Source organism: Puntigrus tetrazona, chromosome 12 (assembly GCF_018831695.1).
Source record: "Puntigrus tetrazona isolate hp1 chromosome 12, ASM1883169v1, whole genome shotgun sequence".
Lineage (NCBI taxonomy): Eukaryota > Metazoa > Chordata > Actinopteri > Cypriniformes > Cyprinidae > Puntigrus > Puntigrus tetrazona.
In genome coordinates this window covers 8,467,757-8,483,511 of record NC_056710.1, presented here as the reverse complement: position 1 = coordinate 8,483,511, position 15,755 = coordinate 8,467,757, and the positions used below count along the sequence as shown (strand labels likewise).

The window sequence follows — 15,755 nt, the reverse complement described above, 5'->3', positions numbered from 1 at the left end:
GGAAACGCATAAAAAGTTTATCCTACTAGGTTGTGCACATAAGTTTTTTTTCATACACATTTTTAGAATTCATGCACATCTTGGGGTTTCCATCCGGCATTTCCATTCCAAAATCCATACAAACAGGTGGATGGAAACTTATCTATGAAACTTTTTACGGTATTAAAAAAAATCTTTTAATGGTCATAACCATTTTAATCGCAAATCACTGCTGTTCCTCTCGGTGTTAATGACTTGAAACGGTTCATGAGTAATCAGTAACATTTATTAACTATGACATGCTAATAAGCAACTAAAAATGATTACTCTTTAAAAAATAAAATTTTCATCGTTATATTCTCTTGTGCTCTAAAGCATTAACTGAGTAGCTCACCAGCACCACCAGGTAAAAATTCTCCCGACACTTATTCATTCAGGCTTCGCTGTGGTAGAGATGCATTTATTATCTTCAGATCTTTAGAGAAACCGCTCTGGAACATTACCATGCAACCCGTGTTTTATCGTGATTCATCACAAAATCAGACTCCCCATATTCTGGCATAATTCTGTCTTTGATGTTTTTCTGAGATAGCAATGGCTTTTTAAGTAGTGCATTTGCTTAAATTTAGCATATTTCCTGACCAATAAATTGTGGCTATCACAATTAAAAACTGTTCAAAGTGTTCAACCACTTTGGGATCAGTTATAAATATATACTACTGTTCTGTTTTTTTATTTAGTTAATGTTAGTTTATAAATTTAAAAACATTAAACATGCATTATTGTATTAAGATTAATGTAAATGCATAAAAACTTTCTGAAAAAAAGTTTCTGATTGTTAGTTCATGATACCTGTTGCATTAGGTAAAGAAATTATTATACACTAGATTAATGTTACTAATTAGTTACGGCAGTTATTCAGTAATTTATGTGCTTTGCTGGCTACTAAATGTAGCTTAAAGTTACTAATATTTAAGAGTAATATACTTTTAAAAAGACCTAGTTTCGGAAGTATTTCTCATTATTTCTAGACTGTTGATGTAGTGTCCTGCTTGGACAAATCTGAATTTATCTAAACGGTGATTAGGCAAAAATTGTATGTTTTTGGCAGGAATAATGGGGACATTTTGTCTATGGTTTGATTATGACAAAAATTTTGTATGGCTTAGGTTAACCTTTCAAGACTAATTGGTTCTGTGTGCTGCTTGGTATTTTAATATCATTTGCAGTGTTTCTGTAAAAAAATTTCACATCGTCTGATGCTTTTAGGCCAGAACGTGTGAAGTGAGAAAGATCAACAAGCGCTTCTCCAAGCTACTGAAATGAAGCGTTTCTTCTCTTATTTCAGAGTAACCTGATGCTCCTCCCCTGCTTTGGGGTTAAATAATTCTCCGTTTTCCAAAATTTCCAGTTGCCCTTGCCCTCATATTTAAGGCTGCATAATGGCGTCTGTGCATTAATTATGCAAACAGACATTTTGACATGGTTTTTTCATGCAGATTTTGATGCAGCTGACCCCATGATCTGTGAGCATTTTAGGATTTTAGTGCTTCCTTTCTGCTGACACGCTGAAATCTTTTCTGCGGAGTACAATAGATTGGAGAAGGTAAAATGTTTTCCTCCCTTCTTTCTTGCAGCAAACTGTTTGAGCTGATTTACGTTATTCCTTGCATCTCTGAGTTCATCAATGTGACATCTGATATAAATTTAGCCAAAACCAGGAACTATTGGACCATCTGTTTGCTCCAGCTGAGCTTGCCTCATAAACGTCTCAAACAGCAGCTGCCATCACTATTACAGAGAAAAGAAATTGTTCCAGCATCATTAGACCTACAGGCTTTTCAAATATGACTGTATTATTTCTGATTCACGCTCTTTTCCTTGTGCTAATTTTTGGACTATAATGGGTTTTCAAGGGAAAATATTCATGGGCTGCCAAAGCAGATGAACACGTTGTGTATTGAAATGCTTGAGGTCAGTTTAGTTTGGACTCATCACGTTTGTGCCGAGGAGCGTTTGAGATGACTAATCACACCCGGCTCAGGTTTATCGGAAATACGTGCCATATGACTGAGGGAATAGCCATCTAAAGTTCGCATCACAATACTCAATCTTATTAACACTTTGCCACTGGTGACTTAATATCTAATGGCAGTTTAATCTGAACAGTAATTAGATGCCTGGCTGATTAAATCGGATATGCATGTTGAAGCTTATTTGTGTATTTGCATAGATGCCAGGGGAGGAGGTTGCCTCAATTTCCTGCAAAGAGAATGTCCTTCCTCAGCCTTGAATGTTCCCCATCGATACAGCAGGTTCTTCCTTTGAGATGAATATCTGTGAACAAGTTTTTTTGGACTTTATTACGTGGACTTCAGAGAATGTTTATCTGGGTCTTTGGCTTTTTTGACCTTTAACTCTGCACCAAAAAGGAAGGGCATTATTATCATAGACGCTACAGACTTAAAGAGTTAATTCACACCAAAATGAAAATTCTGTCATTAATTACTCACCCTCATGTCGTTACAAACCAATAAGACCTTCGTTCATATTCGGTTCCTATATCCAGAAACATAGTAAATTCATTTTGGGGTGAATGAACCCTTTAATTTATATTTTATAGAAACGTTTTTTTGTAGACAACTTTTTTTAAATACAGCATACATACAACATACAAAATGAAAATTTTCGGGCGAACTATCCCTTGAATTGTTTTGTGATGCATACTACTCTGCAGCAAAAATGGGCACATTATGGATTCCTGGAGTCATAACATCACAGGCCTAATTTCTACAGCCATACATTTCCTCTAGAGTATATTTTTGGATTTGACTGTTCAATGCTGAGAGCCTCTGGATATTTAGATTTATCACATAAAGATGTTCTGAGAAATGAGCAGCTATGCATGTACTGCTTATCCTAGTGTGGATGGACTGTAATCTGCCCACAGGGAGAAAGTGATTTTCAGTGAAATTGCACAGAATAACGTCTTTCTCAGAAGTTGCTTTGTGGTAACCTCGCGGCCCTTTATTCATAATGATTTAAAGATGGAAAATCGCTCTGCCATCTGCTGTCAGGAAATGTTCTTAATGGAAACTGGAAGGTGTTCTCTGACTCATTTCTGCATTATTTTTCGACAATAGAAAAATAATTCGCTGACAAGACTAGGGAATTTTAGTTTGACATGTTTTGTTTTTATTAGTTACGTTAATATTCTAACTAAGGCTGGGGGAAATAATGGCTACATGACACCTTTGATTGAACATGATTGTGAAATTTAAATTGCGGGTTGCTTGGAAATTAGACGTGAGGTGGATGCTTGTGCGGTGAGTATTTGAGACCTGATTCGTTTAGTGAAAGTGTCATTTTTAATATGCTGGTGTCTCAGTTCAGGTAACACAAAGATGAAAAAGCCTAGAGCGTTCTGTATTACGCCTGTTGGAATGGAGAAGTGCTTCATGTAAATTCTGATCTCGATTGTGGTCAGTGTGATTTACACGCTGACTGTTATTTGCTTCAGGGGAGACACCAGTCGTTCAGTAATTACAGCCCATCATTTAATGGGCTTCTTGAGCACTGTGTTTAACTTTACTAGATGTTTATGAGATTGCTCGCTAAGTAGAGTTTGGTGTTTATTTAAAAGGTACTCTAGTACTATAGTTGATGGGAAAAATTATGCAATAGAAATATGACTTTAAAAAAAGCGGTCTAATGATACGACTCGCCCGCATGAGGCTAAATTAAGCCATTAGTGATTACCTGAACGATTTCTGTTTTCAAAAACGAGTTATACAATGACCTTTTTAGTAATGCACAAGTAGTCCCATTATAGAGTCGGCATATTTGCATTTTCTTAAAATATCCATTAACTAGCAATGGAATATTTAGATTTTTTTTATGTGAAACACTGTGGTTTTTCTTTTTTTAAGAAACAATGTTAAATTCTTGCGAGGGGGGGGGGAAAGTTTGATAAAAGTAGCACATTATTATTCCACATACAGTACCAACCGTCAGTGCTGCAGGGAAATATGAAATGTTGCTGTTCCTTTTGCAGTTCCCCAAACTTTGAGAGGCTGAAGGAGCTTTAACTTTTTTTGGGGGCAGAAAAAAAAAAATCCTTGATCGTTTTCTTGGAACAACGGGTTTCTTTTTGTCAGAGCTCCCTCAGATTCTTTTAAGAAATGTTGCCCCTACTTCAAAATGTAATAGTACTTTCTGCATTTGGAGGCAGCGTTTACGCTCGTTGATTTTGATTTTAATGCATTTATTCAGTATTAAATGCGATTTATAACGTTACAAGATGTTACTAATGCCTGCTGAAAATTCAGCTTTGCCATCACCTGAATAAATTACGTTTGAAATATTACATATTCAAATATATATGAGCTATTTTGAATTATAATAATTGCAGTGATTGATTAGCCCACATTGTAAATGACTCTCGTCGGAGCAATGTGTACAGCTGATTTAGATGCATGTGAGTTGTGATTAATTCGTAACTCGTAACCTGTAGCCAGCCGCCTCTGAATCCCCCGGCTGTCCTCTGCTTGTGGGATATTATTGTGGGTCAGAGGTAGTGCACTGATGGCCTCTCCAGCGGGATTCATTTCGGGTCCCTCCAGAAAGAACGTGCTCTCTGTCCCTGCTGATGAATGCTGGGAGTGTGAGGAAAGTATCGTAGACGGTGTCAGGCAGCTCGCTCTCATAATAGAGTATGATAGCATCAGACTAGTGCTGAGCCCCTCTGCCAAGCAAGATATGGCCTTCTCTGAACTCTTTCCCAAACCTCAAAATAGGAAATGTCTAAATTACACTTGCTAATAGCATGGCGTGATGGCGATTCTTCTACTTTGCCCTCCCGTCGCTTGGTTTTTAATTCCCTTTCTATCAGGAACAGAGCACATCTCATTTGATATGAAATGAAAGGCTTTCTCTTATCAACGATTTGAAAAGAATAGTAGCGGGGGGCAGGAGAGGACTTTTGCATGAGGCCATGTCGCAGACACCCAACCTCCTGTCTTTTTATAAACAGATGGGGATATCAGGACTTTGTGCACACACCCTACTTGCCTTCATTGAATGATTAAAGGAATTGATTAATATACTAATCAAATGCAAAATCTGCCTTAGTTCTCTGCATTTTATAATTTAATTCTGCAAAGATTAATGTGATGGCGTTTTGAATCCAAGCCCCCCCATTGTTCAGAGGTACTGTCCTGTGGTATTTCTGCTGTAATTGTGATAGTGTTGCTTGTTTTCAAACTTTTTCATTAACAAAAACCGGAAATACGTTGAGGTTTGTAACATACATTTTATTACGTGAATATATTTAAGTTCATGATTTTAAGTTATTCTGTTACCTTTGTGGAAATTTGCTAAGGTCTACTGATCTGCTGGTCTAGAAATTATTGATTTTATCGTCATTATTAAATTGTTATTGATGGTTATTTATTGCCGATTATTGGATTATTAATTATCTTTGTTAATTGTTTCTTGAATACATTTATTAATTGAATAAAAAAGGCCCTAATTATTGTCACTTTTACAAACAGTTCATTAAAAATAGTACATTTTAATTTAAAAAAATTTTTTATAACTACAAAACTTTTTTATAGTCGTGTAGTTATATAAATAATTTTACATATAGTTGGTCTGTTGTTAAAAGGAATATGTTCCTTTAAAACTCCACAAAAACATACTTATACAAATTTCCATCTGATATTTATACCAAAAAAAATATTTTTTTCATGCAAATTATGATTATTAGGGCAGATTAGATAAATAAATATTTATTTAGCTATTTTCCTTGTGCAATAGTAGATGGTTTGTAAGCTAATATATTGTCATATGTACAGCTTTACTATGTGCAAAAAACATAATTTTGCTGCAGTGTCACATTCGAGTGAGCCTAGTTTAGTTTAGCATATACCTAAAATTGAAGAACTTTCTGATTTCTAATCCTAAGTGAAGAACGAATAAGCACTTATCGTATAAAAATGTGCAACGAACAAGGGTGATGCTGTACCGAAAATCCACATTGCTACATTTTTTTACCAGTTATTTTATATATTACCCCTGTATTATAACCGAACAATTAAGGTAAGTTTAGACCCACACGCTTCTCATGTCACCAGTCCTTGGGGCTGATGGACTAAAGCAAACAAACAAACAAACAAACAAAAAACTATCCAGGCACCATGCCATGATTAGTATTCAAACTTTGTAAAGAGCTCCCCTACCGCATTCAAGAACTTGCTTAATGTTGCCTCTTGAGACTGCTTGAATGCTGCTTTTTTCCTCTTAGTTTTTTTTGGTGGCTGGATGTTGAAATAATTGATTTGACCTACTTTAACATTTGTCATTAGTCATCTGCAAGTTTATCAGCCGCGGTGCATTTAATTACGGAGAAGAGGCAAATTAATCGTCTGTAGGCTCTGGTCCCTCTCGTGGGGAGGGGGATTTCCCTTTACCGCTGTCAGGACTATTAACACAATAACGAAAAAGCAATTAGATTGACTTTTAGAAATAGCAGTCAATTACACTGACTGGAACTAGATTGTTGAGTGTCTGATAATGTAGCTTTCCGCTAATAAAGACAAGCATTCCCCACCGCCCCTCTCGCTTAAGCAATGCAGGATGAGCTAAATGACCCAAAAGCACTGGTTTAGGGGCACTCTGTCTACCTTGAGTCTATTTTCAAGGCGAGACGGAGTTTGCGGTGACTCTAATAACTGGCCATCAATGAATGTGTCATTCATGGGTTATATTAAGGCCGCTGAAGGGTAGGGGAGGATGATTTGAATCCTCATTATGGCTTCTAGCCTGTGATGTTTTCAGAATTTCACGATTAATGAGCCACAACAAGGCTGGTTCCATGTTTTCAGTGCAGCTGACGTTATCAGGTCAAGTTTCTTAAGCTAATAGCTTTGATCTTAATGCGAATAATGAGGATTTTATTCCTAACACACACATACACAGATAAGTATACGCTTTTAAATTTATACTAACGAACTATACTACTATATGTGAAGCGGGAAATCGAGGGTGATATTATCTGGTCTTTTTCCTAATGTTTTAGAAGATTTTGCTGAACACTTTAGAATAACAAAACTGAGGTTTGTTCTGTTTGATGTACTCCGTTACACATGCTGACTCTGAGATATATATACAGTTGGTCATGTTTATGCAAATGATCATGATTTCTCAAAGTAAACATATCAGTTTGTTTGGTTTTTCTTACCAGAAACAAGGTTATTTTTGTTTTATTCATTGCACGAGGATTCTTACAAGGAAGCCGTTGGAAGATTACAAGCTAAATCAGGCCCGGTTATTTAAACCGAATTGCTAAAAAAAGGGATTCCTTGATCAAGCACTGGCCGCTTTCCATCTCCTTATTAAAATTCGTAAGGCATAACATTACCATGTTGCTTAGTAATCTCTCTTTTAAATTCTTAAATTAAAAATGAAATCAAAAATTAAAGTGTTGGAAATAAATATTGGATATAAGTCATTTTGCATACGATTCGCAGCCATGCTGATGCAGAGTGATACGAGACACGCACACACTCGCACACATATATAGTGCCGTCATTTTTTGCTCATTCCGTAATGTATAAATATTATACATTTTAGATGTCTTTTGTTTATTCAAGAGCCTGAATACACAGCAGATGCCCTTGCTTTGATGCAGGAAAAAAACAGCCAGCCATACAACATTTTGCGTCATGTTTAGATTTAGAAGTGCCTCGAGGATTTTGTTTTGTGATATAAAAATAGTGAAGTACAGGGGGGAAAATGGTAACAATGGCCATGACAAACTCAAAATTACACAGAAAAAGATTAACCCAGTAGAGTACCTTGACTGAAACGTACACTCATTTATTGAGGACCGTGCATCAAAGAGAAAAACAGATCACCTATTGTTGGCTAATTTCTCCAGTCTGATTGAGGTCAGGTGTATGAGTTGGAAGATTATAAGCAAACTTGCTCCTCACAACCCTCTGCGTTTGCCCTCTAAGGTGCAAGGAGTGTTTGGTATGCAATTTCACGTCTGGGCGTCAAATTGACTGCGTTCTGTACTTAGTAGAGATCGCTCGCTGATGGAATGATACGCTGTTGTTATCTCAAGCTGTCTCACAGGAAGCGATGCTGCATGATGGGAAAATGGATGGAGATTACTTTGATCAACACTCTCATTAACTCTCTTCGTTTTTTTTTTCCCTCCACTACGTAAACAGACACTAATTTTGCATATGTCTGTCAAACGTACGTTCATTCACTCGCGTAGTAGACTTGTACGATTTTTTTTGAGAGGCAAGGTTCTCTTTTGACAGAGTTGGGGTTAAAAAAAGAGCCACCTGAAACCATCTTAACTTCATGAGGAAAATATTAAAATATAATGATAACCCTCAGGGCAGCTCAGACCAAAATGATCTGTTCTTTAATTCAGGGAGCTGTTGTTGGTGTTTTAGCTTTACAGTCATTAAAACTTCTCTAATGCCTGAAAACAAATCAATTTCCCCCGACGTGCCCTAATCAAGGAAGGCAACAAAAATGAGGTCCACTGCCATTAGGTGTCTTCATGTCTGGCCCCCATATTGGATGTGAAATCTGCCGTGACGTATCCGAATATTTATTAAATTCTCTGACACAGCGTAAACTCTTGTGTACAGTTGTTCGTTTCAAACGGCGTGATAAATTTCACACGTAACAATTATGCATATATAAATGTATTTATTATTAAGACATTCATGCGTGACTGCGGTGGACTGAAATCAAGGTTGAGCAGCACGTCGGCAGTCCACTCTTGCTGACAGTAGTGGTGTGTGAGTTAGTGGGACGCGTAGACTATTGGCAGAGCACTGATAAGACTCAGCGCTGAAGTGGCGGGCAGCTGTGTGCGGGTGAGCTGATAATGTACAGGATTGTTGACTTGTACTCTATAGACTTCTTCACGGCTTTATGACAAACTTTTCAGCTGAGCACCACCTCCTCATCACCATCATTTTTACCCCGGCAGATTCGTGCCCTCCAGACCCTTTGTGCGCGTATCTCCACTATTCTGATGATCCAGCCACCCTTTATCAGCCAATTGGTGTTAAGATGTGGTCACACTAGGCTTTTAGCATGCAAAATTGCTTTTGCCCCGGACTAAAAACATCACTGACAGTCAATTTGTGACTTTTACATCCGCTCTCGGTCAAAAACATCTTTTTGGCTTTTCACAAAAGAAAACTTTTTGCATGTAATTTTGTTATCGCCCTGGAAATATCGGGATTTTCTTTCTCCTTTGAGAATTAAGAAATGAGAGAGTCTAACAGCTGTTCAGTTGAAAGTCGGCCAGGTCCAGGGTTGCGTTTATGTTCTTATTGCTTTCCTCGTCTCTCTGCTGTCCTGTGGCGCCTCAAGCAACGTTTGTGTTGTGAGAAATTGCAGATTTTAATTGAGTTTTCAATTGGTAAAAGATTCTGTTCTGCTGCTTATGAACTCAGCAGATCTCAGCCGTCACAGGCGGCTCAACCGAAACTAGATTACACTGGATTTAAAGGCTACAGCTCTGCAGCACTGGAGAAAGCCCAAGTTTGCTGGTGTGAACAGCAAGCATCTCAGATTTTATTGTTTTTCCTCAAACTTTTACAAGACATAATCATATTACCGAATCTTTGTATGTTGCCATAAAGCTGAAGTGTGTAATTTCTTCACCTTTAGGGCAGCCAAACTGCAGATTGCAAAAATAATTGTTTCCAGACATGTTATACCGCATCGTCTTCGATGTTCATCATACAGATAATACCGCCCCAAGCTCGTGCCGTTGGTTGTGTTGGAAGTCCACCACTGAAACGCATTTATTCTCTTTTTATTTGACTATGCACAGTGGTATTTTAACATTCGTACAATGACCTCCTTTTAAATGTTTGGGTTATATTTAAATGTTTTTCGTTTTAAGGGCTGTTTAGAATTCTGTGTCTTTTGTGTGCTAATTGTGTTTTATGTTTTGTTTCCAGCATTAACCATTCAAAGGAATTGTGACAGTCCCCTTCCAGCCCCACAAAATCGGTCTGTAGCTGATATAGAGGAACTGGCTGCCAACTATGAGCGTAAACTCATTGAGGTGAGTACTTGTCCTTTCTTTTTTCCACCTTAATGCCAACATTTACCAATCGGAATTTCAGCAAGCAAGTTAAAAAATGTCAGTAATTCTTAGTTAAAATAGTTTACAGCATTTTTTGTAACTTCTATGTAAGGTGTATTGTGTAGATTCAAAGTCACATACTTTAAAATGCGTTCTAGATTAATTTTGGACACATTTACACTGAGATTCTCAATACACCGATCCAATCTTTTCCATGTTTTGACTGTTTAAATTCACTTTAGACACAAGTGGTATCCAATATTTACATAAATGTCTGCCCAAAATGATTGTCAGGGATCCATTTACTATGCACACTATAAAACCTTGGTTTTAAATGTTTTATTTAGTGGTGTCAAAATTTGGTGTTTATGACTGGAATTAATTTTTTCAACGCAGACTGCAATTAATAAAAATATTTGACGCTATCAACGCAGAGTGGGACTACGGTTGGCCACCCCGACTCACAACTGCTGCTTCTGTCACTTTTTTCCTTTCGACAAGATGTGCATTTATTCAGTCACACATTTCTTTACACCAAATTAAACAAATTAATTGATTAATTGCGATTAATTTCTGAAAAATATGTGATTAATTAGTGTTTTTTTAAACAAGGACACCAGATGTCATAGACGTTACTAAATCTAAATGAAGGGATAAAGGCTGTAAACTAATGGTCATTTTCATTTGTCATATGTCTACAGTAAAATTCATAATTATATTATTTGAAGGAACATGAAGAGATTAATTAGAGAGAGCGCAAACACATGAGCGAGTAGCCTACTAATGAAAATTAGTTAATTGGTTAAAACAAAAAAAAAGACTCACCCTGAGAAATATAATCAAGCTTTTCGTAGGAAATCTGTTGTATTTATAAAATTCACAAGGTAAGGATTGAAAATCAGCTCCTGAATATTGTGCAGTTTTTTTTTGTACTGTATGTACTGTATAAAGTTTCCACCTCAACAAAATGGCAGCTTATACAGCATGCCGATATTGAATTTGTATCTGATTTAAAAGCACATTTGGAAGTGGCTCAAATGCAAAAAAATTTTTATCTTGTGCGGACAATATATAATGGAGGAATAATTTAAACATACATGCGGTTCTCTCTGCCGTAATAACTTCATATTCAGCTTGTGTTTTTTGGGAGTGTCTTTTAACTTATTTATGTATTTACAGTAGTGTGTATTTTTAAACAAGTCATTTATTTATGGGTCCTTTTGCTTAGCTGTCAGCCTCAATAAGGTTTTTCTGACATGGGTGTGAAGACTGCCTCCTTGTAGTTTTTAAATGTACATACAGAGCTCAGAAGGCTTTATTTAATTTTAGTTGGCAAGCTGGCATCCTTTTTTGCCTCTGCCCAGATATGTAAAAGTGTAGCGTTTTACATATCGACATATTTAGCATATTTCAGTTTTCACAAGAGCAGCGGTGAATATGGACCGTATGGAAGTTTTATTACATTTGTGGTGTATTTATGCAGCTAAATGAATATTTTTAAATTTCTGCTTCTGCACAAAGTAAAAGCAGTGGTATCTCGACTGCACTGAAATGATATACTCTAAAGACCTATTTAAATGATTGATTTCAATATCTGTTGTAACAAGCGTACAGTCGGGCGTAGTGGTATGTTTCACGTGTGCCAGAAGCACTGTAAGTGTGTACTTACATCATCTTAAATGCATCAGATGATTTAAAGATGTCATCATTCTTCTGAAGTAACACCAAAGGAGCCTCGCATCTTCTCTCTCTCTCTCTCTCTCTCTCTCTCTCTCTCTGCAACCCACACACTTCCTCTCCCAGTCTTCTTTCAAATTATCACTGTGGAATACTCTTCCTCTGTCTTGGAAGCTGTCGTAATACTATCACACACCAGTTAATGGCCCTGTGGGACTCCAGGCAGAGAGTGTTCAGACTGCCTGTTTTGCTGTGAGCTCTTGCGCTGTGACCTCAGATGGACTGTGGAAGAAAATGTAACGCACTGCAAAAGGTAGTTTGGCATATACAAGCAAGTGAGCTCCTAAAAAAGTGAAGTGTAAGTTAAATAAATACCTTTAATAATAATATTTTATCATCTTATTTTTTTTTTTTTTTACACACCAGTGAGTTTCACTGTCCATTTAACTTATAGTAGTGCAAGTAAGGTTTTTAATAGGCATAGAATAGGGATAAACAATGAGTTGAAATTATAGGCCTGAGATTGTTAACGGTTTTTAATGAAAAACAAATAAAGGTGGCCTACATCCTGTATTTCCAAGATCAGTGACAAACACTCTTGAATAATAGTTATATTATAGCTAATCTTTTGACAACGATGTAACATTCGAAAATATCATGAATATTTCGAATTCAAACATACTTTCCCAGAATAATGCGGTGAACGTCCAATATTACATCTGTGAAAATGGCATGAGGTAGCGTTCGTTAATGCGGTTGGCAGATAAGTTTAAATCCCTGAATAGAAGCTTTGCTGTTAAAAGAATACATTTTCTGCCCAGTGTTTTTAGATTTTAGAAATACAACTTAATACAATAACTATGTAATAACCCCTAACCCATAAATTAACCTTCTCATGAAAAAACACTTCTTTTCTGTAATAAAACAATTTTTTTTAACTCCAGCCATCCACAATCAACTAGAAGTTCTCATTCTTTTTTGGGAGCATTACAGTAGCATCTCAAAATTCAGTCAACAACTATTATATAGAAGCAGCCACTCTGTTTTTTATTGTTCACTAATCCGTTACATTCAGATTTATGTCGCCATGTGAAAGAAAATACCTGTCACTACTTAGACTACAATACCGTTTCGTAGTGACTATAAAAAAGATGTTAATGAAGAGTCAAGGCACAGGTTTTTATGTACTATTCCCTTTATTCGTGGCTGAATTATTTTGAATTGGCAACCTGTGATGAATAAGATGATCCCCACTTCTTGAAGGGGCTTTGAAGTCTGGAGAACTGTTCAGTTTCGAGCCACAAAGGTCCTAGTAATGGCAAGAACTGCTGAAAATCCCTCTTTGATCCGAGTCTTCATTAGGGATGTGATGTATGATCATAACTACAGGGTTAGCATGTTTACCGAACCTCTGCTCTACAGTCTTCACACCTGAAGGTCTCTTAAAGGTTATGACAGCTGGTAGTCAGTGTTGGTGGAGGAATATCATTGCAGCCACTTTTTCACCACTCCAGGTGAGTACAGGCTAATGACTCCAGTCTGTGATAGTAATTAAAGGACTTTGTGGCTATAATGACACATCAGACTGCATGAGGCATTACATCGAGAGTACTTTACTGTTCCAATGGCGTATCTGTTAGTTTTTCACTTGCTCACTGATGATGGCATTTTAGAACAGCATGTGGCACATTAAGTAATTTGTCATTATGGCTTGGCGTTTGTGGTTAAAATGCTTACGGTAAATATATTTTAGACAGGTTTTTTTCCTTTTATGACCTTTACAAATGAGGAAAACATATTGAAAGATTGATTATGTTGTTCAGATGAGAGAAAGATGTCAAAATGGTCAGCTGTTGTATTTGAGTTTTCTGCAATTTAGTGTCACAATAAGAAAACTACAATGACCCAGTAGTGCACAACACAAAATCACCACAACACAATGCAAAGGGACAAATTTAGTTGTGTTGTGCTAATTTTGTTTTGTTGTGGCTTGCTGCCATTTAATTTAGTTACTTTGTGATACTGAACACGATACTGTAGCTTGTAAGTGATTTACGGATCTATGTAAACTGACGCTTTATTTGAAAACAGGTGATGGAAATTTACCGCTATTTGAAGAACCTGCTTTACTGACGAGATGCACATGAATATTTCTGAATATATCGCCCCAGCTGTTAGTATTTTCTGCATCAAAAATTGTTTTAACACCGTTATTTCTAGTTTTTGCTGCTGTTTGTCATTTGGAAATACGAGTTTGCATTTCCAAACATTACTTTTGTCATAAATTGTAATGGTTTTTTTTGTTGGCACAAGGAGTCTGACAACAGTCAGTGCTTCACACAGAGATCTGATCTCAACAACATCATCAATACGTCTGGAATGATATGAAGAAACTGAAAAAAAAAGATAGGATGAATCTAGAAGTACTTTGGAAAAGTCCTCCGAACCTTGAAGACACTAAAATGAAAAGGGTTAACAAATTAAAATGGATTAACGTCTCCATGTGGTGTGGCCTTGTGTTATGGTGGTGGAAATAAACTGGGCCGAGAGGTCATTGCCACAGAGGTGTTGCGCCTGTGTAGCGGCCACCTGTGTCCATCAGGACACCTTGTGCACGGGGGAGACCAGACTAAAGTATGACCCACCTCGTAGCACCACCTGCTCACATTATACCATCTTGATTTGGGACAATAGGCTGGTCACAGCATTGACTATATTATGAGAAATACAGAAGAATATAGTATGTTGATGTTGGCAACGTTTTACTCGTATATGCATCTGATGCTGTCACTAGGCAGAATTTATTCAGTGTATAGATGGAAACTTTTATTTGCACTAGTTGTAATATTGTGGTATCTGGATCTCATATCTCATATCTCATATCTGGATGTTTTGTGCCATGGCTGGCATATAGATATATGTAAAGTACTAGCAATCAGGCATTGTGATGTGATCAGACTAGATTGCTTCTATTATAATCAACTGATCTGTCTCATGACACAGTCCAGAACTACATTATATTTTCGTAATTTTAATTTTACAATCTAAATTCCAGAAAGTTTGGGATGTTTTTTTTTTTGTTTTACATTAAATTAAATGACAACTAAAAGACTTTCCAGTCACATGAGCCAATATTTTATTCACAAGAGAGCATAATAAATGTTTAAATTGAGAAATTGTTTATCCACTAAATGAGCTAATTTCAAATTACAGGTCTCAGAAAAGGTCTCAGAAAAGTTGCCACATGTGCAACAAAAGGTTGAAAATCTACCAACAAATGAAGTTAACTGACATCAGGTCTGTAACATAAAAGGGATGTCTTCTGAGACACTCTCAGAAGTAAAGATGGGCAGAGACTCTCCAATCGGTGTAAGAGTCCAGGTGCTGAATTGGCCCGTCTGCAGTTCAGATCTTTCACCTATAGAGAACATTTGGTGTATCATTAAATGATAAATACGTCAGAGATGATCACAATCTCTTTAGCAGCTGGAAACCTATATCAGTCAAGAATGGGACCAAATTCCAGCACCAAAACTCCAGACCTTCATACCCTTGATGCCCAGACATCTTCAAACGTTTTTTTTTAAAAGAAGAATAGATGCTACACCACGATAAACATGTTTCAGAATCTCAAAAATGAGCTCATTTTGTGTATATATAAAAGATAAAAATTCTCAGTCGTGATTTGAAAGTGTTTTATTAAAATTTAAAAATGTCCCAACATTTCCAGAACTTTTGTATATTGTCTTTGATCACCATAATATATATATCAATTAATTACTAAAAGGAGTAGTTCTTTCTAATGTTAGAAGTAACTGAAAATTTTTTATGTGGATATTGGAATGCGAGTGAGTAGCCTTCTCCATTAATTTGCCATTCAAACACACCGAAAATACAAAAACATTTAATTTTGTGTCGAATCCAGACGCAACATTAGTTTCAGTTTCGTTTTAGCCTAAATTAATTT

General features: G+C 36.6%; 1 protein-coding gene across 3 annotated transcripts in view; it reads left to right on the top strand.

Moving 5' to 3' along the window:
• snx29 (sorting nexin 29) overlaps positions 1–15,755 on the top strand; it is a 93,983-nt gene that overhangs the window by 27,703 nt on the left and 50,525 nt on the right. For all 3 annotated transcript variants that reach the window (XM_043253993.1, XM_043253992.1, XM_043253994.1), the window contains one exon: positions 9,984–10,090. In XM_043253993.1, coding sequence (XP_043109928.1) covers positions 9,984–10,090 — 107 coding nt within the window. The remainder of the gene's footprint in view (positions 1–9,983; positions 10,091–15,755) is intronic.